This window comes from Pollachius pollachius (genome assembly GCF_949987615.1).
Source record: "Pollachius pollachius genome assembly, chromosome: 17".
Lineage (NCBI taxonomy): Eukaryota > Metazoa > Chordata > Actinopteri > Gadiformes > Gadidae > Pollachius > Pollachius pollachius.
The window spans coordinates 16,804,615-16,832,483 of record NC_136950.1 but is presented as its reverse complement, the minus strand read 5'-3'; the positions used below and the strand labels follow the sequence as shown (position 1 = coordinate 16,832,483).

General features: G+C 46.8%; 3 protein-coding genes across 4 annotated transcripts in view; 2 read left to right on the top strand and 1 right to left on the bottom strand.

Moving 5' to 3' along the window:
* Positions 1-293: 293 nt before the first annotated feature.
* Positions 294-13,305, top strand: LOC307089127 (myosin-7-like; the record flags this gene model as incomplete). Of its 2 annotated transcripts, none has more annotated exons than XM_079755247.1 (37): positions 294-494; positions 911-1,054; positions 1,135-1,291; positions 1,378-1,405; positions 1,503-1,611; positions 1,743-1,835; positions 2,898-2,961; positions 3,088-3,186; positions 4,780-4,883; positions 4,968-5,106; positions 5,189-5,307; positions 5,413-5,562; positions 5,710-5,880; positions 5,973-6,282; positions 6,372-6,439; positions 6,802-7,007; positions 7,112-7,235; positions 7,319-7,455; positions 7,541-7,796; positions 7,885-8,127; positions 8,204-8,380; positions 8,501-8,646; positions 8,737-8,827; positions 8,919-9,308; positions 9,408-9,534; positions 9,864-9,982; positions 10,065-10,261; positions 10,359-10,542; positions 10,631-10,796; positions 10,879-11,003; positions 11,342-11,650; positions 11,738-11,941; positions 12,025-12,321; positions 12,497-12,601; positions 12,792-12,887; positions 12,982-13,116; positions 13,211-13,305. In XM_079755247.1, the coding sequence occupies 37 exons, from the start codon at positions 294-296 to the stop codon at positions 13,229-13,231; spliced, it is 5,811 nt and encodes a 1,936-aa protein (XP_079611373.1). In that variant the 3' UTR covers positions 13,232-13,305. The 2 variants fall into 2 exon arrangements, with proteins under 2 accessions (XP_079611373.1, XP_079611372.1); XM_079755246.1 differs by having other exon boundaries at positions 6,366-6,439.
* A 2,597-nt stretch (positions 13,306-15,902) lies between these two features.
* aoc1 (amine oxidase copper containing 1) lies at positions 15,903-19,074 on the bottom strand (the record flags this gene model as incomplete). Its single annotated transcript, XM_079755236.1, has 4 exons — positions 15,903-16,172; positions 16,556-16,688; positions 16,831-17,119; positions 17,526-19,074. The coding sequence occupies 4 exons, from the start codon at positions 19,072-19,074 to the stop codon at positions 15,903-15,905; spliced, it is 2,241 nt and encodes a 746-aa protein (XP_079611362.1).
* A 1,798-nt stretch (positions 19,075-20,872) lies between these two features.
* Positions 20,873-27,869, top strand: part of sspo (SCO-spondin) — a gene marked incomplete at both ends in the record, with an annotated part of 103,204 nt that continues 96,207 nt past the window's right edge. Inside the window, 6 exons of the mRNA XM_079754639.1 lie at positions 20,873-20,973; positions 22,157-22,235; positions 22,889-23,082; positions 25,836-25,918; positions 26,148-26,318; positions 27,099-27,322. Of these exons, the coding sequence (XP_079610765.1) occupies positions 20,873-20,973; positions 22,157-22,235; positions 22,889-23,082; positions 25,836-25,918; positions 26,148-26,318; positions 27,099-27,322 (852 nt within the window). The remainder of the gene's footprint in view (positions 20,974-22,156; positions 22,236-22,888; positions 23,083-25,835; positions 25,919-26,147; positions 26,319-27,098; positions 27,323-27,869) is intronic.

Below are 27,869 nucleotides of genomic sequence, written 5' to 3'. Positions count from 1 at the left end.
TAAAGAGTTAAAGAGGGACCAGAGTCTCAGCTTCGATCCATCCGGACCTTAGTCTGCCCAGAGGGAGCTCAGACCAGCCCAGGCCACCCACAACCTAACAGGCTTGATCACATCAGCACAGGCTCACAGAGCCCTCTTGAAGCTAACCTGATACAGGTATGTATTGCCAATTTCTTTGTTTTGGGTGATAATTGAGTCTTGGGGTCCTTCACTCTAATCAAGTCCTAACCTAGCGTCCTCTCAGTCTTTAACGAAGGCGCTTGCTCCTCAGGAAGAGCCAAGCAGCCGTAGTCATGGGAGATGCTCTGATGGCCGAGTTCGGGACGGCCGGCCCTTTCCTGAGGAAGTCGGACAGGGAGCGCTTGGAGGCTCAAACCCGGCAGTTTGACATGAAGAAAGAATGCTTTGTGACGGACCCGGAAGTGGAGTTTGTGAAGGCCAGGATCAGCTCGAGAGACGGGGACAAAGTCACCGTGGAAACCGAGTTCGGAAAGGTAGTTTTTCTTCCAATTGCAAACTGTGTTTGGGATGATATCGCTATCAAGGGATGCTGTGGCTTTTTTCCTATGCATTTTAGACAGATCTCGGGACCATCTCACAGACCACATCTGACACTTGACAAAGACATTGAAACGATAAGCATATACACCAAAAACAAGCCCGAATCCTAGTTGTACTTATAAATGTGTTTCCATTTTATAAGAACAATCGTGCAATATAGAAGAACTGTTTTAGAAACAAAACTATCGTACAAAAGTTTTGTTTGAGAGATTATAATTTTTTTTATCTGTAGTGAGTTGTGCAGTCGTGAACTAAATTACAATAGTAAATAATCAACTGTGTTTTGTACCTGTGTTCTGAAACTGTGTTCTGTAACTGTGTTCTGTAACTGAGTTCTGTATCCCGTCAGACCGTTACTGTCAAAGAGATTGACGTCCATCCTCAGAACCCGCCCAAGTACGATAAAATTGAAGACATGGCAATGTTCACCTTCCTCCACGAGCCGGCCGTGCTGTTCAACCTCAAAGAGCGCTACGCCGCCTGGATGATCTACGTGAGTCTCCCAGAGCACGGTGATATGAACGCATCATGGTAACAGTACGCTCACCTGACACCAGCATGGCGTCCCAACAGACCTACTCAGGGCTGTTCTGCGTGACCGTCAACCCCTACAAGTGGCTGCCGGTGTACGACCAGTTGGTGGTCGATGCCTACAGAGGCAAGAAGAGGAGTGAAGCTCCTCCCCACATCTTCTCCATCTCCGACAATGCCTACCAGTACATGTTGTCAGGTGAGTAAATGAAGGATGGGTTCATTTACTTTTTTATCTATAGAATTCCTTTCTATGTATTTTATGTCCTGATTTTCCCATCACAGACAGAGAAAATCAGTCCGTTTTGATCACGTAAGTTTAACATCTTATTTATATATTGAGCATTCGTTTTAACACATAAGCCAGGGCAGGTTGTGCTTAATCTTAATGCTGCAATACTGCCATCTAGTGGAGAATCCGGTGCTGGGAAGACTGTGAACACCAAGAGAGTCATCCAGTACTTTGCCAGTATCGCTGCTGTTACTGGAAAGAAAGAAACTACAGGCTCTGAGAAAAAGGTACCAGCTCACAGACGCAGGCAGGAGGGCCAATAAGCATATCGGGTTTAAAATAATTCACCCAAATATGTACAGCAATATGTATTTATTCCATGAATAAGGATTAATGTGATATCTATTTTTACTTGTAGGGGACCCTGGAGGATCAAATCATCCAGGCCAACCCTGCTCTGGAGGCTTTTGGGAATGCCAAAACCATCAGGAACGATAACTCCTCTAGATTTGTAAGTCCACATTTCCATCCCTCCACACCTCGTAAAACAATTTATGAATGGGGCAATCTCTGTGACTCATGTTACGCTGTAATCAAAACCAAATAATCAAAGGAATACTCCTGGGAATAAAGGTTGTTTTCTGCTCTTGATGGGCCGTTTGAAAGGAGGTTAAGCTTCTCGGACGCATACAGTGTAACGCCCTGTCTGGCTAAATTCACATTAAACATTGCTTATATTAACTCTCATATCTACAAGCTTAAAAAATAGTATTCATGGTTTAATCTTTGTTTTGCATCACAATCCATACAATGTAGGCTAGTCACAGGCTGGTCTGCATGGATCTGGAAGGCTGACAGACTATAGAGAGCTGTTCAAGCAAAGATACATGTTAAAGTTAAAGTCAATTGTGCCCTCTTGTGCTAAATAAAAGCGAATAAAAAATAATTACATGGTGTGATGATTCATAAAAAATAATAATCCTTGAATTTATGTAGCGCTATTTTTTCCTGGAAACTCAAAGCACTACAGCGAAGTGGGGACCTCACTAACCTCCACCAGGGTGTTGCACCCACTAACCCCCACCAGGGTGTAGCACCCACTAACCTCCACCAGGGTGTAGCACCCACTAACCCCCACCAGGGTGCATCACCCACTTGGGTGATGCACGGCAGCTAATCTGCAACAGAACGCTCACCACACACCAGCTTCAGGTGGATAGTGAGGGAAATAATTAATCAGCCAATTTTATAGGGGGATGATTAGGGGTCCAGATTGAATGAGCCTTGTTGGGCAGCTTTAGCCAGGACCCCGGGGAATCCCCTACTCTTTGCGATAAGTGCCCTGGCATCTTTCACGACCTCAGTGAGTCAGGACCTCGGTTTTACGTCCCCTCCGAAGGACAATCATGTCAAGATGAGTCCCTTCTTCAGTTCATCTCATCCGCCTTTGAGTTCAGTTAACTCAGAAGAAGGCTAAATCAGTCGAATCGATCGTTTGGTTGGTGGAGTGGTGCATTTGGTTTTTTGTGTGCTTCATCTGTCTAACCTTCAGTTTTTCCCCAACTGTCCAAAGGGTAAATTCATCCGAATCCATTTTGGCATCAGTGGAAAGCTGTCATCGGCTGACATTGAAACTTGTAAGTAGGAGCTCAGCACATTGAGGGTTTAGCCCATACGATTGAAAGAAGAATACATATTATTATATCCAAATACCGACATTGCATCTTTTCGCAAATTCAGTTGCTTACTTTTTTTCTGGGTAGATCTTCTGGAGAAGTCTCGTGTGACCTTCCAGCTGAAGGCTGAGAGGGACTACCACATCTTCTACCAGATCCTGTCTCAAAAGAAACCGGAGCTCCTTGGTGAGCATTGAGACAAAGCAGGAAACACTCCGGCAGTCATTGCAGAATCACTGAACCGCAAACCAGAACATTTAAAAAGGATCCAAGTGGGAGAACTATATAGAAAGCACTCGTTTGGGAGCACCAAATAATCTTATTGATCAGATAAACGTGCAACTTCAACTATTGCTGAATGTAGATATGTAACTATTGAAGTCGAATGCCAGTAATATTAACCTAGCAACACAATACAATAACCTTTATTTTCACTAGAGAGACACTGAGGTTTCCCTCATTTACAGTGGCGATGAGCATACACAACAAACACAATTATGTTGATAACATATAACAATTACGATAAAATATATCTATAAAGTATATACAATACAAAAAGAGCAAGAATAAGATAGGATGAAATGCTAAATGAGAATAAAATCAGCTATAACAATTACAGTGGGATGTATACAATTCAGAATTCATAGATTTAAATAAACCAAAAGTAGGAAGAGCAGACATTTTTAAGTTGCTCTGCAGAGCATTCCATGAGTTTGGAGCACTGAATGAAAAGGCAGTCATTCCTAGGGTTAGGAATGAGAATGAAGTGAGCTCAGGGAACCTTTATAGTCCAGTCATTTTAAGCCAAAATAGGGGTCAGTGTTGAAGAAATTGCAACAGAAGGTAACTCAACTGATTTTGTATCCTCAATATGTCCCGAGTAAGGAAAAAAAAGCCCAGAAAAATCCCAATAGGGGAAAGTTTAGAAAAAGACCCAAATATACCCTATGCACGCCTATTCATTATTTTTCTCATGCGAATAGGGAAAAACAATCTACCTTCAGATATCACCATGAATATTACTGAGTTGATTACTTACATCAAGACAAACACAAATGTATTACAAGTTTTTTTAATAAGTTTGTTAACATTGGCAAACGGGGCATAATCTAATTGCGTATGTGCTCATTTGCATAATTAGGCTACCACAACGGATCTAAACATTAGGAGGAGCAGCTCACTGGACTGGGTACAATAGGTCTCTGTGTCCCAGTCGAGTATGGTCCACATGAAAGTGGCTGTTTCCCAATGAAAGCTTTAAATATAAATAAAAAACAGTGTTTCTCACGTCTTATTAAAAGAGACAGATCATGTCAGATATATACAACATAACAATGAAGAGTCTATTTTTCCCCCTTACTTTTCTTAACTTGCTTCAGCGTTTCGACATCACAAACTCACACAATCTCAACCAGTGCATCCAGGAAAAATATATTTATCTTAAGCTTATGAGCCATTCGTACCCAACCATAGGGACTAGATAACTAGTTCTATAACAATACAAAAATACACAAACAAGTAAGCTCACCTGAAGAGTGGAAGCCCGCCCTGAAACTATAGATGCAATCTATATTTTTACTGCTGCTGCTGCTGCTGCTGTAAAAAAAATATATATATTATTGTTGTAACACACGTTGCATATTAAAGGTTGCGCGCTTAAAATGTTTGCAAGCACTGCACATTATTTGTTTGCAGTCTGGTAGGGTTGATGTGCAATTTTTATTTGAAAGTGTGTGACGCTATATTGTGTTTAATCGTATACTCATAAATGTCTTCCAGAGATGCTGCTAATCACCAACAACCCGTATGACTACCAGTTCATTTCCCAAGGACAGACAACGGTAGCTTCTATAGATGATAGGGACGAGCTAGTAGCCACTGATGTAAGTAGTAAATTGGTCAACGGCCTACTATTACAAAAGGCTCCTCTATGTCTGTCTGTGATCAGCTCGTTGTATTTTGTTTAGGATGCATTTGATGTGCTGGGTTTCACCCAAGAGGAGAAAAACGGCATTTACAAGTTGGTAGGAGCCATCATGCATTATGGGAACATGAAGTACAAGCAGAAGCAGAGAGAGGAGCAAGCAGAGGCAGACGGCACTGAGGGTGATGGACCAGGAATTCATTCTATTATCTACTGGAGATCCTCTCTGTGTACTTAATGCTTCATTTTCTATTCGCTCTACAGACGTTGACAAAGCTTCATACCTGATGGGTCTGAACTCAGCTGATGTCATCAAGGGACTGTGTCACCCGAGGGTGAAAGTAGGAAATGAGTGGGTCACGAAAGGCCAGAGTGTACAGCAGGTGAGGTTTACTATAATACAAGTATCAAAGAGAATCTCCAATCCGACTAAGAAGGGAAAGGTTCGATCAACGGCTAATGTAAACCTCTGTGTGGTTAACCTCTAGGTGTACTACTCCATTGGTGCACTGTCGAAGTCAGTGTACGAGAAGATGTTCAACTGGATGGTCGTGAGGATCAATCAGTCTCTGTACACCAAGCAACCTCGCCAGTACTTCATCGGTGTGCTGGACATTGCTGGGTTTGAGATCTTTGATGTGAGTACTGCCATGTTCTCTATTTGTGTAGTAAAATGCGGTGAGTGTGAGATCTTTGGTGTGAGTACTGCCGTGCTGACGTGTGTAGTAATACGTGAGGGGTGTGAGGACCGATTCTAACTGCTCCACTGTGTTCTCCCGTTGAAGTTCAACACGTTTGAGCAGCTGTGCATCAACTTCACTAATGAGAAGCTGCAGCAGTTCTTCAACCACCACATGTTTGTCCTGGAGCAAGAGGAGTACAAGAAGGAAGGAATTGTTTGGGAGTTCATTGACTTTGGAATGGACTTGGCAGCTTGTATTGAGCTCATTGAAAAGGTGGGTTGAGGTATGTTGTTTAATGACGATTTACAAGGACACATTTCTTTAACTACATACTCAAACCATCTTTTCACTACGTTTCCTCCTAGCCCATGGGTATCATGTCCATCCTTGAAGAGGAGTGCATGTTCCCCAAAGCCAGTGATGCAACATTTAAAGCCAAGTTGTACGACAATCATCTTGGGAAGACTCCCAACTTCCAGAAGCCCAGGGTTGTTAAGGGAAGACCGGAGGCCCATTTCTCCCTGGTCCACTACGCTGGTGTGGTTGACTACAACATTGGTAACTGGCTGGTGAAGAACAAGGACCCGCTCAACGAGACCGTGGTCGGGCTCTACCAGAAGTCCAACCTGAAGCTGCTGGCAGTGCTGTTCGCTGGCTACGCTGGGTCAGACTCAGGTGTGTGACGCTTCTTTCAGACACTAGTGATAATCCCGCTATGCCACATACCATAGACTGAAAACGCTATGTGTACTTTACAGATGCAGCGGAAAAAAGTGCTGGAGGAAAGAAGAAAAAGGGTTCCTCCTTCCAGACGGTGTCTGCCTTACACAGGGTAATGTCTCGTTAGCAGGGTCCATAAACACTGGGGTGGAACACTCAGACGTCCAAGCGCTGGATGTCAGTACAGCAAAAAAAACGAACTTAACATTTAATTTGTAAATCAGTTTATACTACAGTTACCGGTATATGTATGCATTATTCATCTCGATATCAGAGGGCGCTAAAACCCAATGTTTACTTGTACGTGTCCCCAGCTCTGCTACACCCAAAAAATTCCAAACTGAGGATTGCAACCCACTCTTATCCCATGGCTATTAAATTTCATGTGGCGTATTAATAATATGTTTCACGTTACAGGTCTTCTCATTCGTTTTACATCATTAATGATGAAGGGCATGTATTTCCTCCTCTTAGGAGAATCTGAACAAGCTCATGACCAACCTGAGGTCCACACACCCTCACTTTGTCCGCTGCATCATCCCCAACGAGACCAAGACTCCTGGGGCCATGGAGAACCCCCTGGTGATGCACCAGCTGCGCTGTAACGGGGTGCTGGAGGGCATCAGGATCTGCAGGAAGGGCTTCCCTAACAGGATCCAGTACGGGGACTTCAAACAGAGGTACAGATGGAGAACAAGCAGAGAAGGGAAGGATTTGTAATGTCAGTGTGTGCTGGTATCTGATGATCATTCCAACTTCCCTTCACTGTATCTGTTGGTTTCAGATACCGTATTCTGAATCCCAGTGCCATCCCAGAGGGGCAGTTCATTGACAACAAGAAGGCAGCAGAAAAACTGCTGGGCACTCTTGACATTGACCATGAACAGTACAGATTTGGACACACCAAGGTCTGAGCTGGGTGAAGTGGCAGAAAATAAACTTATATTTATCAATTATATTTTCTGATAATTACATTTATTTCCAAATGCAGGTGTTCTTCAAAGCTGGTCTTTTGGGTGTCCTTGAGGAGATGAGAGACGACCGTCTTACCCTTATCATCACTGGAGTTCAATCACGAGCACGTGGAATACTTGCTCGACTTGAGTTCCAGAAAATCGTTGAGCGCAGGTTAGTGGAACAATCATGTGTTATTATTCGTGTTAGTGTTTATTAGGAAAGGTTCTAAAAAACATTGACATGGATTGATTCCCAGGGATGCCTTACTGGTGATCCAGTGGAATGTACGGGCTTTCATGGGGGTCAAGAACTGGCCCTGGATGAAGATGTACTTCAAGATCAAGCCTCTGCTGAAATCAGCTGAGACTGAGAAAGAGATGGCCAACATGAAGGAAGAATTCCTCAAGCTAAAGGAAGCGTATGCCAAATCTGAGGCCCGCAAGAAGGAGCTGGAAGAAAAGATGGTCTCACTTCTCCAAGAAAAGAATGACCTGCAACTCCAAGTCCAAACTGTAAGAAAGACCAAAGATGTGTTTTGTGCTTTAATGTGGCTTCAATGGTGGTGTTAATACATCGTTTTGCTTGCCTTACATCATGTAGGACCAAGACAGTCTCTCTGATGCAGAGGAGCGCTGTGAGGGTCTGATCAAGAGCAAGATCCAGCTGGAGGCCAAATCCAAAGAGCTGACCGAGAGGCTGGAAGACGAAGAAGAGATGAACTCAGAATTGACTGCTAAAAAGAGGAAGCTGGAGGATGAGTGTTCAGAACTCAAGAAAGACATTGATGACTTGGAGCTCACTCTGGCTAAAGTAGAGAAGGAGAAACATGCCACTGAGAACAAGGTCCGGTAAAACCATTACCTAACAAATTTTATTACCCAGTAATTTTTGGAAGGATACTGACCAGAGAAGTGTTTAGGTTAAAAACCTGACCGAGGAGATGGCCGCGCTGGATGAGATCATCGCCAAGCTGACTAAAGAGAAGAAGGCTCTTCAGGAGGCTCACCAGCAGACACTGGATGACCTGCAGAGTGAGGAGGACAAAGTCAACACTCTGACCAAGGCCAAATCCAAGCTGGAACAGCAGGTTGATGACGTAAGTAGTCCAAACACCTCCTCACGCTGACGCCATACATCTTAAGGCTATAGCTATCAGATATTTGAGGCTGCAATCGAATCAAATCTGCAATCTAAAAACGATTTCTTCCTCAAAAAGCTTGAAGGATCCCTAGAACAAGAGAAGAAGATAAGGATGGACCTTGAGAGAGCCAAGAGAAAGCTGGAGGGAGACCTAAAGCTGACCCAAGAGAGTGTGATGGATCTGGAAAATGATAAGCAACAAATGGAGGAGAGGCTCAAAAAGTAAGAAAATGCATTGAAGACTACTTCTACCTTGTTACTTGATAGAAGAGGCATGATGATATACCATACCTTATCGTCACCTATTTACAGGAAGGACTTTGAGGTTAGCCAGCTCAACAGCAAGATTGAGGATGAACAAGCAATGTGTGCTCAGCTCCAGAAGAAACTGAAGGAGCTTCAGGTATTTTCACCTGAGCACAAACAAGCCCCAACAAGATTTATTTAGATTTATTTACAGGGTTTCATGTAAGAATATACATTTATATTTGTAGGCCCGCATTGAAGAGCTAGAGGAGGAACTGGAGTCGGAGAGGGCTGCCCGGGCCAAAGTGGAGAAACAGAGGGCGGACCTGGCCAGAGAGCTGGAGGAGATCAGTGAGAGGCTGGAAGAGGCTGGTGGGGCCACGTCGGCTCAGATTGAGATGAACAAGAAGAGGGAGGCCGAGTTCCAGAAGATGCGGCGGGACCTTGAAGAGGCCACGCTGCAACATGAAGCTACTGCTGCCTCCCTGAGGAAGAAGAATGCAGACAGCGTGTCCGATCTGGGGGAGCAGATCGACAACCTGCAGAGAGTCAAGCAGAAGCTGGAGAAGGAGAAGAGTGAATTCAGACTGGAGCTGGATGATGTTTGCTCCACCATGGAGCAGGTCGCCAAAGCCAAGGTGAGTCTGATTGCTTTTTTGTAGATGGACAACAGAGACATTTCATATTTCTACAGTGTATGTCTATTTAAAAACAAGTATTATTGCAATTGTTTTCAGACCAACTTGGAAAAGATGTGTCGCACTTTGGAGGACCAGATGTTAGAATACAGGACAAAATCTGAGGAAGGGCAAAGAACCATCAATGATTTCAGTATGCAGAAAGCAAAGCTTCAAACTGAAAATGGTATGATCATCAACCTAACATCTATCATTAGGGAAACTTAAAGCTAGGCGAACAGAACAAATATGCACATTCAATATGATTTAGTGACCACATCTTAAAGTGACTACAGGATATGAAAATGTGAAATAACCTACCATAACACAGAGGGATGTGTCCACCACTCATCTACCGAATATACTATCAGAAAATGTGAATGAGTACATTCATATTGTGAGTTACATCTGAGTCAGATATTAAAGATAGTCTTGGAAAGACCCACAATGTAGGGGTGTGGTCTGGCTATGGCTAAAGGAGAAGGGATATCCTGACATACATGTAACCATCCACAGGTGAACTGTCCAGGCAGCTGGAAGAGAAGGTTTCTCTCGTCTCCCAGTTGACAAGAGGGAAGCAGTCCTACACCCAGCAGGTTGAAGACCTCAAAAGGCAACTGGAAGAGGAAGTGAAGGTATCAAAGCTGCTTCTTCATCTGATTAAAAAAAGATTTAGTCTTCACCATGTTTTAATCCGCCTGTATGACGACCTGCCAGGCAAAGAACGCACTCGCCCATGCAGTGCAGTCTTCTCGACACGACTGTGACTTGCTGAGGGAGCAGTTTGAGGAGGAGCAGGAGGCCAAAGCTGAGCTCCAGCGTGGCATGTCCAAGGCCAACGGTGAGGTGGCTCAGTGGAGAACCAAGTATGAAACGGATGCCATCCAGCGCACTGAGGAGCTGGAGGAGGCAAAGTAAGAAAAATCGAAAAAATGAGTAAATATTAAATATTAAATATAACAACCTGTGGTTTACAATGTCCTTATTTAAACATGTCCTTTTGTCTGATAGGAAAAAGCTTGCGCAGCGTCTGCAGGATGCAGAGGAAGCTGTGGAAGCGGTCAACGCTAAATGCTCCTCCCTTGAGAAGACTAAACACAGGCTTCAGGGTGAGATTGAAGATCTCATGGTGGATGTTGAAAGATCAAATGCTGCGGCTGCAGCTCTGGACAAGAAGCAAAGAAACTTTGACAAGGTAACTGAAAATAAAGCGCAAACCTGCACAGTATTCTAAACGTATAAAGATGACTATGTAATGTATGTAATGTATTGGACGACACCAGGTCCTGGCTGAGTGGAAGCAGAAGTTTGAGGAGTCTCAGTCGGAGCTGGAGAGTTCCCAGAAGGAGGCCAGGTCACTTGGGACTGAGCTCTTCAAACTCAAGAACTCTTATGAAGAATCTCTGGACCATCTGGAGACCATGAAGAGGGAGAACAAAAACCTCCAAGGTAGGCAGAGATACTCTAACCTGAACAAACACAGAAAACACAGTGAAAGGAAAAATCTGAATTGTATATTCTACTTTTGTAGAGGAAATCTCTGACCTGACTGAGCAACTCGGTGAGAGCGGAAAGAACATTCATGAGCTGGAGAAGATCCGCAAACAGCTGGAGCAGGAGAAGGCTGAGATACAAACTGCTCTGGAAGAAGCTGAGGTGAGATTGACCCATAAAATAATAAAAAAATTTAAAATAAATTCACACAGCATGATCTCCCTTAGGGCAGGTCGTCCTACAGGTGGATTAAAACAGGGTGAAGACTAAATCGTTTTTTAATCAGATGAAGAAGCAACTTTGATACCTTGACTTCCTCTTCCAGTTGCCTTTTGAGGAGACTTGAGTGGAGACTCAAGAGTCTCCTTCTCTTCCATCCTAGAACCTTTAACCAGCTCCCGATAAGCTTAAACACACTTTGTGCTCATAGAATACCATACCATGCTTTTCAATCTGGAGCCTATGTATAGCTGAAAATAAGTGACTGATTTACTTCTCAGGGGTCTCTCGAGCACGAGGAGGGCAAAATCCTTCGGGCTCAGTTGGAGTTCAACCAGGTGAAGGCCGAGATTGAGCGCAAACTGGCCGAGAAGGATGAAGAGATGGAGCAATCCAAACGCAATCAGCAGAGAGTGGTGGATACTCTGCAAAGCTCCCTGGAGGCTGAGACTCGCAGTAGGAACGAGGCCTTCAGAATCAAGAAGAAGATGGAGGGTGATCTGAATGAGATGGAGATCCAGCTCAGTCAGGCCAATAGGCAGGCGGCTGAAGCTCAGAAGCAGCTCAAGGCTGTCAGTTCTCACCTGAAGGTACGTTGGAGGTGTATCTTAATGAATACTTAAGATGACAAACTAATCCCAAGAGGCTTTGAAAACTTATATCTTCTTTCTCTGTAGGACTGCCAGTTGCAGCTCGATGATTCTCTACGTGCCATTGATGATCTGAAAGAGAACAATGCCATTGTGGAGAGACGCAACAACCTTCTGCAATCTGAACTTGATGAGCTGAGATCTCTGGTGGAACAGACTGAGAGAGGTCGTAAACTGGCTGAGCAGGAACTGCTGGATGTCAGTGAGCGAGTTCAGCTGCTCCACTCTCAGGTAAAGTGAATTCAAGATGGTCAAATGTCAGAATATCTAGGTTTAAAATGACTTACACAAACAAATATGCTTCATGAGTATAGAACACTAGTCTGCTGAACCAGAAGAAGAAGCTGGAGGGCGATACAGCTCAGCTTCAGAATGAAGTTGAAGAGGCTGTGCAGGAGTGTAGGAATGCTGAAGAGAAGGCCAAGAAGGCCATTACTGATGCTGCCATGATGGCAGAAGAGCTGAAGAAAGAGCAGGACACCAGTGCTCACATGGAGCGCATGAAGAAGAACATGGAGCAGACCATCAAGGACCTCCAGCATCGCCTGGATGAAGCTGAGCAGATTGCCATGAAGGGCGGAAAGAAGCAGGTCCAGAAACTGGAGGCCAGGGTGGGTGTGACGAGATCATTTATATCTCCATTCAAAACATCAATAGGTGACAAATGTCAATATTATGATTCTTAAGTACATTTGTCTCATTACGGTTCTTAAGTACATTTGTCTCATCAAGGTGCTTAAGTACATTTGTCTCATTAAGGTGCTTAAGTAAATTTGTCTCATTAAGGTGCGGGAGCTGGAAACTGAAGTCGAACTCGAGCAAAGGAAGAGCAGCGACGCCATTAAAGGAGTCCGTAAATATGAGAGACGCATCAAGGAACTTACCTATCAGGTACATAGTGATGTTATAATGAACTGTATTGATAGTTATAATACCTGTCAGGTAAAATGTGATGTGATAATTACCTGTATTTATAGTCATACCTATCAGGTACATTGTGATGTGATAATAAACTTTGTATATTTCTAGTGGACTGCACTTAAAGTTAACCATGAGTGCTCTCCATTCTTCATTGATCAAGACTGAGGAAGATCGCAAGAACTTGGTTCGTCTGCAGGACCTGGTGGACAAACTCCAGCTGAAGGTCAAATCCTACAAGAGGACGGCCGAGGAGGCAGTAAGTAGAGATGTGTGAAGGCCTCCGATGTTGTATTCCGGCAGCGTTCGTACATATTCAAAACACACAATGCTCCACTCCTATGTTTCCTCAGGAGGAACAAGCAAACAACCACTTGGGGAAGCTCCGCAAACTGCAGCATGAGATGGACGAGGCGGAGGAGAGGGCTGACATCGCTGAGTCCCAGGTCAACAAGCTGAAGGCCAAGAGCAGGGATACCGGTCCTAAGGTACGTGCCGTCGACCGCTCGGTCACGACACGCTGACGTGAGGAGGTAATGTTGTTCAGACGCTGATCCTGTGTTCTGTGTCCACCGTCTCCAGAAAGGACACGATGAAGAGTGAGCCTGCGGCACGCTTCAGCACAGCTCCTGACGGCAGGTCCTCCCTCTACACTCAATGCAGTGTGTGTGTTTGTGTGTTTGTGAAAGAGCACGTGAAGCAGGATGCAGATCATCTGCATTCTGCTTCACATGTCCTGTCTTTTCACTGTATACAAAATAAAAAATAGAGCAGAATGCAAACCCCACGTTCATGTACTGTCTTTTCATTTAGTCATATACTTTTTTGGGAGTGGGATAAACGGCGTGTTGTTGTTGTCCAGTGAGACAATATATAGTTTGTTATATTTAATCATAGACAATATCTGGTGATGAGAAGCGTCACCCTAACCCTAACCCTATTCATTCATTCACATAAACTTCCGGGGTAATGGAGCGAAGGCTCTCCTCCCGGCCAATCAGAGATGTGCGTGTTGGGAGGTGAACCGGTGTGGTTGCGTGGGGGTCAGATCGTCCTGCACATGCCTCGATGGTTTGTGTCTTACCGTGCACTCTCTAACACTTGACACATTTAATGCTAGGATGCTTATGCACTAGGACGCCATAGTCCTAACTAAAAGGATTACACACTAGAGCTACCGTACGAGCTAACAGCAGGATAAATTAAGTAACTTTGAATCGTTGCATGTGATGATAACTTGATATGGTCTTATATTTTGACTTGACTGGCTATCGAAGGTTAAAAACAAAAAGGTGGGCTATCCGTAGTTAACCAGTTGTTTGAGCCCGCCCAAACCCATATGTTCCCAGGTTGATCACCTAGCTTATATCTAGTAAATATTATATTCCTGCATTCTTAGATATTATAATATATATGAAATACTATATGGCCGACAGACATGTGTCAGTGTGAGGGGGACGCAAGGGGTTAAATGATGTGCTAAAGCTATTATGCATCAGAGAGACTGTTCAAAGCCAACTTGTGGTACATGTAAGACATTTATTTACCATTATCGTTGAAGCATAGGAATTAAATGTAGTATTCAAATAAACAAGCTGGGTAGCTCTGAAAGTTAGCATACTGTTTAATGTGCTGGGATGAGTCCAGGTTTTATTTAGTTCTGTCACAATGAACTGCCCGTGATTCTCTGTGTGTTTTACTAATTGTTCCCATATTTCTAATTGCATGTGAATTATGTTAACATTGCTTGTTTCGAGCATCAGCTGAACTGGTGTGAGGAGACGCCAGGGGGCGCCAGACAGCCAAGGTAAATGACAGCGCTCAGCCAGCCTCTTTCCTTAGTTAAATAAAATACCCAAAACTTATTTCGAAATCCCTTTCCCTGTATTATTGTTTTACTATAGGTAAAGCATGCCAAATAATCTACTGTTGCTCAACATTAGTAAATATATAATATTTATTTTTAAAATATATAGAATGGATTAATTCCTAAAAAACATCATATTTATCCATTTTGATAGCAGATTAATGTTTGGTTTATACTTAATTTCCCTCAAAGATGTGGGAAAGGGAATCACTAAGGATTTGGTGTTGTTTGGCTGTGGTTTGTGTGTTACGAAACAAAGTCCACCATTGCCATGGCAAATGCTAGTGGAATGCTAGTCAGCTCTGAGGAATGTCTTCACGCTGCTTTGTTGTCTCCCTACTCTAACACACCGTCCCTACCGCCTGCATGTAGCCCTTGTGTTAGCCGTCATTTTACCATCTGTAAAAAGTCTGTACACACTTTTAAAGAGGTTTTAAGAGAGGCCTTTAGATTGAGAAATTCCTGATGGCAATTGTTCAAATTCCTTTAACAATGTCTTCTAAGATAGCCTCAATAGAACAGAACGTCTGAACAACACTGCAGCACACAATTAGTTGGTTCCACATCAGGCTGCTGGAAAATCAAACCTATTTTGGTCTGAATTGTATCTTACAAAACATTGACTTTGGTTGGCCCTACTCTTTGAGGCTTTGTACTTATGACTGAAGTTATGTCTCATCCGTTCCGTAAATAATGTTATGAGAAGTGAGCGTTGCCATGGACGACACCACAGCCAGGTGGCATCCTGGACTGTTTGAGGACAGATCCGGAATCAGGCTGTTTGCTCAGTTGTCCTCGCAGCTCAAATGACCCCTGCTGTGAGAGGTAAGTGGAGGCGCTGGGAGCCAGGCCTTTCCCCCCACTTAGTGACGGATGCTCTGCATCCTGCATCCTGGATGCTCGGAGCAGCTAACGCTTAGCCATGGAGACCCACGGGGGGATTAGCGTAGGGAGCTCAACGTTGGTTAAATCTGGAGGCTGTTGTGACGGTCTGATCAGGTCTGTTGTCTACTGTGGGCCCATTGGGGTCTGACTCAAACGCTACTGGCATTGTTTGACTCTAGCTGTTATTCATACAAAACACCTTGGAGGGATTTGGCCTGCTTTATTTAGCAAAAAAGGTCCTGCATCACATTCATATAGTGCACAAAATTTTAGCTTTTAGTTACATTTACATTAATCATATAAACACCTGGGATTCGGCGTGCTTGTACATTTGCCGGAACTAAAGATGGTTTTACGATACTGTGATGACATTAAATTTCTATCCTTTTCGAATTTTGTGAACATACATGCCAATTGATCGAACTCAATGATATAAATAGAACATATAATCTCTTTAGGCTTGTGCATATTAGCATCACAGCATGTGGCCGGTTCAATCAGTCGTCTGGCGTCAGATCCTCTCTAGACCTCTGCATAAGTGCCGTTGAAGAAGAAGGGTTGGTCCGAGACACAGTGTCCCACCTGGGCCGGGGTCCACCTCTGTACCACCGGGTTCCCGGCCTTGTCCTGTCGCACGATGACCGTGCTCCTGGACGCCAGCGAGGGGTCCTCGTCGAAGAAGTTGAAAGGGCGCAGGAAGAAGCCCACGGAGTTCCCAGGCGTGGCCGTGTTTGGGATGTCTTCTGAGTGAGGCACGTGCAGGAACCCAACCGTCACCCACGCCACCAGGTCCTGCACTCAACCGCAGCACAGCGTTACACTCGGTTTCATTGGTCGGTTAAGGGCAACATCATGAGCGGTGATCGCTTAGAGCTGGGGTTTTGCTCTAAGCGATCAAAAACGTATTCATGCTATTTCAATGTAGTTTGTCTCTAAGGTGTGACTATCTGAGCAAGACCCCCATATAAGAGATGGGTAGGGTGGGGCTACCGGCTCCCATAGAGGATAAGCTTCTTTGACAGTTTGATTAGTCTGTCCAGCACCAAGATCCTAAATACATGGCTCCTACTGGAATAGGTGTTAGGGTTAGATCTCCACTGTAACGGATTCCATCAAGACCATGTGTCTATGCCACTGTGTCCATCTCTGTGGTCCACAGTCAGAGGAAAACCAACCTGGTTGTCCAGGTTTTCATTGTTGTGGATGTAATCCTCAAAAGACACCACAGGGTCCCAGGGCTCGTTCTGGTTGTACAGGCTGGTGCTGCTGACCTCACTGTCCTTATGCCGGGTCACAGCTAGGGGGTACCTAATGAGTAATTTGTTAAGCATTACTACCAAACATGTCACGTGTACCACACACACACACACACATACCATGCATATTTCATGTATGTGTTTTCTGAGAGCATTTGAGAGCATAGTGTGCGTAAGGAGCTTGGTTTCCTTACCGTGACCAGGTGACTCCCTTCTCCTCCTTCACGCCCCTGGGCAGAACGCTGTGGGCGTGGGAGTTCAGCTGGATGCGGTAGCCCTTGTGGTGGCCCCATTTGTTCTTCTCGTTGGCATTGTAGAAGTGGAAGTAGCGCGGCATCTTCTTCCCAAAGCGGAAAGCAGCAGAGCGCTCTGTGGTGTGCTGCGTCCTGTGCAGCTTGGATTGGACGATGAAGTCGTTGGGGCTCCAGGGGTTGGTGATGTTGACATACTTGAGGTCAATTGACTCAAAGCTGTTCTCCCGTCCTGCATCACCATCGCATACGAAGAACAAGGACCAGTTTCAAAACGTGTGGAAATCTTTTTAGATTTGTTTCTAAAATAACACTGACATAGATTACATTTGCACATAATGTTAACCCTGGCCCTAATTCTCCTCATTCCATTTTATGTCACATCACGGGCCGTGGTAGAAAGTTTAGAGAAAACATGGAACCCGAGATAAATCATCACTAATTCACACAGCAGGGTTCAATATTCTGGGATGGGCTGACTCATATTGGGACTAAAGTCCAGATGGCCATCTTATCTGGGAGCCCATTCATATAACTTTTCAACCATTTATTGTATCAACAAGAGGTAAAAACATTTTCCTCGATAAATGCCTTTCACTTAAAGCGACAACTCTACTTACAAGGTTACTCCTACCCACCAGAAATATCGAAGTCCACTTTGTAATGGATCAGGTGTGTGTGCAGGTTGCCCAGTACGTGGTTATAAACCTTGGTTCCGTAGTTAAGACCGTTTGGCGTGAGGAACGTGGCGTGGATGTATCCAGTGGCGCTGACCTTGGACTCCATCACTCCGTTCTGGTAGAACATGAAGTCCCAGATGTAGTCGTAGTTGTAAACTGTTGAGGTCGCCCGCACCACCAGCACGTTATTCTCTAGGCCTCCATAGAAGTTGTACCCCCCCATATTGTTTGTGTTGAAATGCCTTCTGAGCGGAATCCCTGTGTTTAACTCAAAAATACACAGGGCATTTTTGAAGTGCACGGGTTTGTCTGTGTCGTAGTAGTGGTACAGGTCGACAAAGGTGGCGATTTCCGGACAGTCAATCCCAGGCGCCAGTTCGTATGTAGAGGTGCCCATCGCCCAACCGGAATCAATGAACTTGGTTTGCATGGCAGCTGGTGTGTCCCCAGAGTAGAAGGCGATAGCCTCCTGCAGTCCGACCTCGTAGGCGATCCGTTCTCCGTTGAACCGAAGGTCAAAGATCTGGAGGCCAGCAGAGGAGCGGACGCGGTACGCAAAGGACCACCCTGCATATTCAATGAAGTTGCTGTCAACGTGATAGCGAGGTCCTTGTGGCTGGACAAACTTGGGCCCATGGATGTCTGAGGCGGAGTTGCTTTGGCCACGGGGAATGTAGGTGGAGAAGAGGTCTTCCTCGTCATGCTCAGGCAGCTGGACTTTCACTAATTCTCCGTCCTCATATTTTCTTACCAGCTCCTCCAAGCTGTCAAAGTACTGGCCATTGTACCACACCTTCTCAACAAACCATTTTTCCGAATCCAGGTGCTTGTGGTTAACAAGAACCTCAAATCCAATAGGATGCATGAAATAACCCTCAACATTCTTTTGGAGCATTACCCAGCTCCTCCTCTCCCCTTTATTGAGCCCACGGGGGGAAACGTCTGTGAAGGTGAGGCAGCGGTCAGTACAGTTGGTGAAAGAGAAGCCTCCGGACGTCTCAAACAGGAGCGTGCGAGCCTGGGTGGTGATCTTCTCCAGGATGCGTTTCATGTGATCGTACTCTACAAAAGTCATGGGGCGGGATTCAAACGGGATGGACTTATTTCCCTTGAAGGTTTTGACTCTGTGGCTGTGGGGGAACGGTAGGGGGCTGACAACATATTCAGTGACATTAGGCTTGGCCTGGTTCCCAAACTGGACCACGACCCGGGCCTCTCGGGGGGGTTTGGCCTGCCCCCGGTCCAGGGCCTTCAGGGCATCATTTTTCCTCGGGAGGTGGAGCTCAATCAGTAGGATGCTGTTCTTGGTCAGAGGCATGCTGCGGGCATCAGTCAACCCCAGCTCTGGTAGTTTGTGGAGGTAGGCTCTGACAGCCTTCAGCTCGCGGACGGAGAGGTCTGCGAACATCGAGGCTCCGTGATGGGCCCAGTCTCGTCCTCTGGATCTCTGGACTCTCGCTGCACTGCAGCCCACCAGCATGAACAGAAGAAGATGGAGAACCCTCATATCTAGAGAGAGAGAGAGAGACAGAGAGAGACAGAGAGACAGAGAGAGAAAGAGAGAACATTCATATCACATCACAGATAAATCACGTATATCACAGACAAGGAACTAGCACGGTCTCCCCCCACTATACAGTTCGGCTTCAAATTTGCATTACAGGCTTGTAAAACAGCAAGTATTTAATTTAAAAGAGGAATGTTAATTAGAATCTGCAGCAGCACGCTAGCCGCAGTACCTGTGGAATGCACTTCAAAGCCTGAAGTCCTCGTTTTTCAAAGCCTGGAGTCTTGGTTCTTTAAAGCTTTAAGTCCTCCTACTTCACAGCCTCAGGTCCTCGTTCTTTAAAGCCTGTCTAGAGCACGGTCCTCTGAGTATTCCCTCGACCCAGTCAACAATATCTCGCCTCTTAGCGCAGGGATCAAAGTGTTGTGTAAAATGAGGAATTTACCCTCCTACTTTGCAGGGAAAGAAAATGATTGGCTAACGTGTTGTAAATATGATGAAATCACAGATGCCTTCTATCGATGATCAGTGTAAGAGTCCTACGTACATGGATTGTGGGGGTGTTCAGTCAAATATTTATCGTTACTTGGGCAATGAAATGAAATAATGAGATCCATTGACATGCTGAGAGGTTTTCCATTATCGTGGATTAACAAGTGCCAACATCCGTCCACCCACCTCTTGTTTGCCATGCATCCAATGCAACACACTGAAACGTGGACAGAAATAGAAGTGTTTAGCATGAAGCCCGACATCTGAGCGCTCTGCTTCACTGGATGCAGTGGGACAGTGATACCAGGCGTCCTCTGACCCCGAGGCGTACCCCAGTGCAGAACACACTCCCGACCTGAAACATTATCCTAGTTCTTCCTTTGTTAATGTGTTATGTACAATAGGGCTCAATATTCAGTTTGAAATTGAGTGGAGAAGATCACATCTAATGTATGTGGTTGTTGTTGTTGTTTGTGAAGCAATAAAAATCTTTCTATTACTAATTCTACTACCATTACAGAACTAGGGGGCTCTCCCCCTGGATGAATCTAGCCGCTAGGTGGATCAGAGAGGTTCTAGGTGGATTAGAGAGGTTATAGGTGGATCAGTGAGGTTCTAGGTTTATTAGAGAGGTTCTAGGTTGATCAGAGGTTCTAGCTGCTAGGTTGATCAGAGAGGTTTTAGTTGCTAGGTGGATCAGAGAGGTCCAGTGTGGATCAGAAAGATTCTAGGTGGATCAGAGAGGTTATGGGTGGATTCTGAGAGTTTATAGCTGCTATGTGGATCAGAGAGGTTCTAGATTGATCAGAGGGGTTCTAGGTGTATCAGAGAAGTTCAGTATGGATCAGAGAGGTTCTAGATTGATTAGAGAGGTTTCGTGTGGATCAGAGAGGTTCTAGATGGATCAGAGAGGTTCTAGGTGGATTAGAGGCTATAGGTGGATCAGTGAGGTTCTAAATGGATCAGAGAGGTTCTAGGTGGATTAGAGAGGTTATAGGTGGATAAGTGAGGTTTTAGGTTTATTAGAGAGGTTCTAGGTGGATCAGAGGTTCTAGCTGCTAGGTTGATCAGAGAGGTTGTAGTTGCTAGGTGGATCAGAGAGGTTCTCTGATCTCTATTTTTTGTATTATTATTATCATTTTTCTCTATTTTTGTAAATGTCCTTATGAATTGCAAAAGCATGTGATTGAAACTGGATCCCAGTAATTTAAACATTGAGTTGTGTTGCTGTTTTGCATGCAGACACTAATTGAGACTGCAGCAACCCTGCGATATCCCAGGATCCTGACGCTAACTGCAGCTGACTATGACTCAGGGCCAGAACAAAGGACTCCTCTCCCACTCTCAGGAGGAACATGAGGTGACGACTTCTTCCAGACGCCTGAGCTCATGCCAAGGTGTGCTGAGGTGGCAGCTGTGTTTGAGCTTCCTTTTTCTGGGGGTCAGGGGGTCAGATGTTGGATATTGGCGAGTGTGAAAGCCGTGAGGCCCCATGTCTTTTGTCTCGCCTCATTGAATAAACGCCGCCACTATCTTTCCTGGAACATCTCTCCTTATAGGATTAGGCTCTGACAAACATCTCTTCATCCTGGGAGTTAGGCACACATCTCTCTCCCTCTCTCTCTCTCCCTCTCTCTCTCTCCCTCTATGTCTCTCTCTCTCTCTCTCTCTCTGTATTTCTCTATCTCTCTCTCTCTCTCTTTAGCACTCTCTCTCTTTTTCTCGTTCACTCACTCACTCTCTCTCTCTCCCTCTCTCTCTCTCTCTTTAGCACTCTCTCTCTCTTTTCTCATTCACTCACTCTCTCTCTCTCTCTCTCCCTTTCTCTCTCTCTCTCTCTCTTTAGCACTCTCTCTTTTTCTCATTCACTCACTCTCTTTCTCTCTCTCTCTCTCTCTCTCTCTCTCTCTCTCTCACTCTCTCTCTCTCTCTCTCAGCAGAGAGGCCTCCTTACCTACAGTGTTGTGTTTGATTGGGCGAGGCAGTGCCTGTATCATAGAAATGAGGGCCAATGCTGGCTCCCCCAGCTGTGACCGGACACCTATAGCCAATGACGGGGGCCTCAGATGGCACGCTGCCGGTCAGGAGCCCCCCCCCGAATTTAAAACTTGCACAAGGCGTACCTTGTACCCCCATAAGACAACAAGCCACTCGAGGGAGGATTATATCCAACTGGATCCGACAAGGAAACAGAAAAACGAGGTCCAATCCGACAAATTGATAACCAGCCAAGGATTGACTGAACAATTTTTTAAAGATCTTCCCATAAGATTATCTGAAAAGCACTTTTTACGGTAAGCGGTCCCATTTTATCTCCGGGTCGGAGCATCATGCTTCGGTCTCTATCTAGCCCTTGAATCAGAGGAGGCGTTATCATTACTACTTACTTGAATTCATGTTGCCTTTCACGCTTTGTTCCTATTCCTAATAAGTTATTATCATTTGAACGCTTCTCCTAATATCTGGATATGATTAATATGTCTAATAATGAGACGACATAAATAAGATAATGCATACGAGTAAACAAGAGGCGGTGTATATTTGGTGTTTGTATGTGACGATGCTGGCTGGGCTCCCCTCGTGTCCCCAGACCCTCAGGAACCATGTCGGGATGGAGGACCAGGGAGACGCTGCTCCTGGTCCTGCTGGGTCTGCAGCTGGTGGAGACCGTGGGGTCTGTGAGATCTTTACTGCTCCTCCTGTTAGCTATTGGTCTGGCTCATTCGGCTTTCGGAGTGCTTCCCTGACGCAATAGTCGTAGGCTGTGTGTATTTATTTAATTTACACATTAAAAAAAAAAAAATATATATATATGTTTATAGGTAGAAACGTATGTATCTTCAGCTATCTTTTACTTCCTGTACTTCATCTAGTGCCTTACCAGGGACATCATGTCTAAAAAGAGTTTCTTTTTAAAATTTAATAATTATTAAATTACATTCAACTGAATTGCATCAAACTTCTAAATGCAGAAGTTGTACTTAGTGTTGTGTTTTCGGACTGAGCTGAAGCTGAAGTCAATAAAATATTACATTTGTTAACACAGATATATCTATATATTTATATAGATAAATATATATATATCTTTATAGATATTGGTATCTATATTAATATATTATAGATCTATCTATCTATAGATATAAATATAGATCTGTAGATATAGATCTATAGATCTAGCTCTAGATTATATCTATAGATACAGATCTATAGATAGATCCATGGATATATATTCATAGATAGGTCTATGCATCAATCTAGATGACGGAGGGGGTTTCTATAACCAGGATGACCCTGACTCCCTCTCAGGCACTGGTGCCCCCAGCGGGTGGAGCAGCAGGTGGACCGCGTCTTGTCCCCCCGCCAGGAGCTGGAGGTGGGCTGCTCCCAGGTGTACCGGTACAGCACCCAGGGGTGGAGGCTGGACGTGGAGCGCATGCGCCTCCGACACGGAGGGGACGACGGGATCGCGCAGTACTACCAGCAGCGGGGCCCCGGGGCCAACTGCTCCCTGTACAGGTAGGCTCCTCCCCCTTATGGTGTCAGCCCGGGGCCTCCTGCTCCCTGTAGAGGTAGGCTCCTCCCCCTTATGGTGTCAGCCCGGGGCCCCTGCTCCCTGTGCAGGTAGGCTCCTCCCCCTTATGATGTCAGCCCGGGGCCCCGGGGCCTCCTGCTCCCTGTACAGGTAGGCTCCTCCCCCTTATGATGTCAGCCCGGGGCCAACTGCTCCCTGTACAGGTAGGCTCCTCCCCCTTATGATGTCAGCCCGGGGCCAACTGCTCCCTGTACAGGTAGGCTCCTCCCCCTTACGGTGTCAGCCCGGGGCCTCCTGCTCCCTGTACAGGTAGGCTCCTCCCCCTTATGGTGTCAGCCCCGGGCCCCGGGGCCTCCTGCTCCCTGTACAGGTAGGCTCCTCCCCCTTATGGTGTCAGCCCGGGGCCCCGGGGCCTCCTGCTCCCTGTACAGGTAGGCTCCTCCCCCTTACGGTGTCAGCCCGGGGCCTCCTGCTCCCTGAACAGGTAGGCTCCTCCCCCTTATGGTGTCAGCCCGGGGCCCCTGCTCCCTGTGCAGGTAGGCTCCTCCCCCTTATGGTGTCAGCACGGGGCCCCGGGGCCTCCTGCTCCCTGTACAGGTAGGCTCCTCCCGCTTATGATGTCAGCCCGGGGCCCCTGCTCCCTGTACAGGTAGGCTCCTCCCCCTTATGGTGTCAGCCCGGGGCCTCCTGCTCCCTGTACAGGTAGGCTCCTCCCCCTTATGGTGTCAGCCCCGGGCCCCGGGGCCTCCTGCTCCCTGTACAGGTAGGCTCCTCCCCCTTACGGTGTCAGCCCGGGGCCTCCTGCTCCCTGAACAGGTAGGCTCCTCCCCCTTATGGTGTCAGCCCGGGGCCCCGGGGCCTCCTGCTCCCTGTACAGGTAGGCTCCTCCCGCTTATGATGTCAGCCTGGGGCCCCTGCTCCCTGTACAGGTAGGCTCCTCCCCCTTATGGTGTCAGCCCGGGGGCCCTGCTCCCTGTGCAGGTAGGCTCCTCCCCCTTATGGTGTCAGCACGGGGCCCCGGGGCCTCCTGCTCCCTGTACAGGTAGGCTCCTCCCCCTTATGGTGTCAGCCCGGGGCCCCGGGGCCTCCTGCTCCCTGTACAGGTAGGCTCCTCCCCCTTATGGTGTCAGCCCGGGGCCTCCTGCTCCCTGTACAGGTAGGCTCCTCCCCCTTATGGTGTCAGCCCCGGGCCCCGGGGCCTCCTGCTCCCTGTACAGGTAGGCTCCTCCCCCTTATGGTGTCAGCCCGGGGCCCCTGCTCCCTGTGCAGGTAGGCTCCTCCCCCTTATGATGTCAGCCCGGGGCCCCGGGGCCTCCTGCTCCCTGTACAGGTAGGCTCCTCCCCCTTATGGTGTCAGCCCGGGGCCTCCTGCTCCCTGTACAGGTAGGCTCCTCCCCCTTATGGTGTCAGCCCGGGGCCTCCTGCTCCCTGTACAGGTAGGCTCCTCCCCCTTACGGTGTCAGCCCGGGGCCTCCTGCTCCCTGCACAGGTAGGCTCCTCCCCCTTATGGTGTCAGCACGGGGCCCCTGCTCCCTGTACAGGTAGGCTCCTCTATAGTCCCTTATGATGTCAGCATGCCATTTGTTTTTATAACAAACTTTGACAAAGTCTTCCTCTTGAACCACTTGTTTCTTAGGGCGTATTCACACCAGGACAGTCCTTAGTTCGATCTCTTTGGTCCGGACCAAAACGCAATGTTTATTTTTTGGTTTGGTGCGGTTCCTTTTCACATTGCATTTTTCGCAACAGTGCGAGAATCTGTCAACAACGCACGTGTGTGCATAGATCGTTCAATCATTGGACACGACGGTCGGGGGCGGGGTAACACGGGGTAACGCATAAAAAAAAAGAAGTAAACAGACTATGGAGATTATGGAGATTCAGCGTGCTGCCCTCGTTGTGCTTTTACTGATTGGTTTCATACAGTTACAAACGTTTGCAGTACTTTTGGACCATCAGAGGCGTTTGGCACAACGTCGATTTTATGATGTTATGCTATCCGCGGACCACTCGAACGCCTTCTCACCCATCCTTGTACTGAATCTATTAAATACATCGGAATTTTGTGTTCTCCAGCATACTTTATATGTTGGCGTCCGCCCAAATATCCAAAAGACATTTCGTCTCCTCTTCGCTACATGTTGAGCCACGACAGATTTTTAACGGGTCGTGATGCCGGTCTGATAACGTGACGTTGATCTTTGAATTAACCGCGCTAATCAAACAATATAAATGAATAAACAAGCAGCAATGGCAGCTGTTGCGTCCAATAAGGCATATTATTTTTAGAACTGGGTCGGACCGAGCGCAGTCGCATTTACATCTCAAGCGCACCGCACCAGGGTTTGTTTGGAAGCGAACCGAGACCACCTCTCCGGCTGGGTCTCGGACCGGCTGTTTGGTCCGCACCAGAGATCGATGGTTTCTATTCACACCAGCCCAAAAGGTCTGCACCAGCGATATTTTTGGTTTGCTTCGGACCAAACAAGGCAGGTGTGAATACGCCCTTAAAGCGGTTCAAGATTAAGGCGCAGATTGAAAAAGATGCTGGGTTTCGGTTGTCCTCGCCTCTTTGAATGTGTTTTTAAGAATTGGCTTCTGCAAGAAGAAACTATGTACAATGGAGGTGGACCCGAACGTTGACGCTGTGTGGCGTTTACCAGAGGACCACCACATGATGGGACAGAGAGGAACAGACAGGATCCAACGTCTGCCTCTGTGTGTCCCTGTCCTCCAGGCCTCCAGAGGTCGAGAGCCAGAGGGTTAACAAGACGGTGCAGGGCTGCTGTCAGGGCTGGGGAGGGCCTCACTGTTCCCAGGGTAAGGAGCCTGAGACCATAGGGTAAGGTGCCTCCACTCGGGGCACAGCAGGCCTGACTGTATGTCGGACGTGTTAATGTGTGGCGCAAAGGAAAAGTGTGGTCGGCCATTTGAATGGACCACCCTCACACATTGAGCCCCTGCAGATCCCTGTTCCATTTTTAAACGTTTACGTCATCAGCCACCGGCCACGAGAAGATAGAAGCCTCCTGTCCTCTCCTCCGTGCAGGGACGGGGGTATGGGGCCACTGCTTCTCCACCTGGGGTTGTGAGGACTTCCCAGGGGTCCACAACTCGTCCCTGATGTCCATGGAGCAATGCTGTAGAGGCTCCTGGGCTCTGAGCTGGCGCAACGCCTCAGACCGCGCCTGTCTGTCATGTACCTACACCCTCCTGCCGGGTCGGTGAACACACACGCACACACACGCACGTGCACGCTCATACACACACGCATGCGTGCATCCGCGCACACACACACCTAGCCCTAACACACACGCAGTTCATTGGAAAGTAAAAAGCATTTCTGCGGGTTTGGCTGAATGTGGGAAATCCTTTGTAAATGAATGTTGACCTTTGAATTGCACATTGTCTTTAGAGTCTGTATCCTGCCTCCCTCCTTAAGCTATCTCATAGTGATGCTTCATCGATGATGATGTCTAACCCTTAACCAAAATATGTATTTAAAAAATTGACAATGTATTTGTGATCAAGGTTTGTGCTGCCGTTAAATACATTGTCAAGGATCCTTACATTTGAGTTCTGATGACATAATCCGCTGATCAAAAGGTTTATTGGAACCTATTGAGCAATGTGGAGATAAAAAAGAGGTCTACATCATAAGGTGCCTGTGGGAAAGATCCTGGCATGACTTCAAGTGAATTATCTCACCGTCCTACAACACTCATTACCAGGGCTGCAGCCAAAGTCCAACTTACTCCAAGCTGGTGCTGGTGCACCCCCAAAGGTCAAGAAAAGAGAGCAAGGAAGAAATCTTGAGAAGGAACGCAGAGTGGGGGATCCCTCCTTCCAGGGAGGGTCATGAGTGCAATGGGTGCCATAATTGAAATACATACATACAGGCAAAACTGTATAAATCCAGTCCACCCAATCACATCCAAAAGGCTTTGAAATGACCCAGGGAGAATAAACCTCCCCTCTGTGTCTCCCTCTGGTCTCCCAGACTCCCAGTCCTCCCTGCTGGTGCGGGGGGGCCTGCTGGGTAGCACCAGGGACCCCCAGGGGTCTTCCACCTGCGTGACCTGGGGCGGTGCCCACTTCCGCTCCTTCGACAGGAAGCACTTCCACTTCCAGGGCAGCTGCACCTACGTGCTGGCGGCCTCCACCGATGGCACCTGGGCTGTCTACGTCAGCACCATCTGCGAGGGCGGAGGAGACTGCAGCAAGGTAAGGGGACGTTCGTCACCTTAGGGTGAGGAGACTGCAGCAAGGTAAGGGGACGTTCGTCACCTTAGGGTGAGGAGACTGCAGTAAGGTGAGGGGGCGTTCGTCACCTTAGGGTGAGGAGACTGCAGTAAGGTGAGGGGGCGTTCTTCACCTTAGGGTGAGGAGACTGCAGCAAGGTAAGGGGACGTTCGTCACCTTAGGGTGAGGAGACTGCAGCAAGGTAAGGGGACGTTCGTCACCTTAGGGTGAGGAGACTGCAGTAAGGTGAGGGGGCGTTCTTCACCTTAGGGCGGAGAAGAATGCCGTAAAGTAAGGAACCGTTCATCACCTTAAGGGCTGATTATGGTCCCATGTTCACGCAACGCAAGGGGGTCACGGACCCCTTAAGTCCTTGCTCTAATACACATACACCACGCTGTGAAGCTCTAATCCACATCCACCACGCTGTGGACCTCTAATCCACCTCTACCACGATGTGAAGCTCTAATCCACCTCCACCATGCTGTGAAGCTCTAATCCACATCCACCACGCTGTGACCCTCTAATC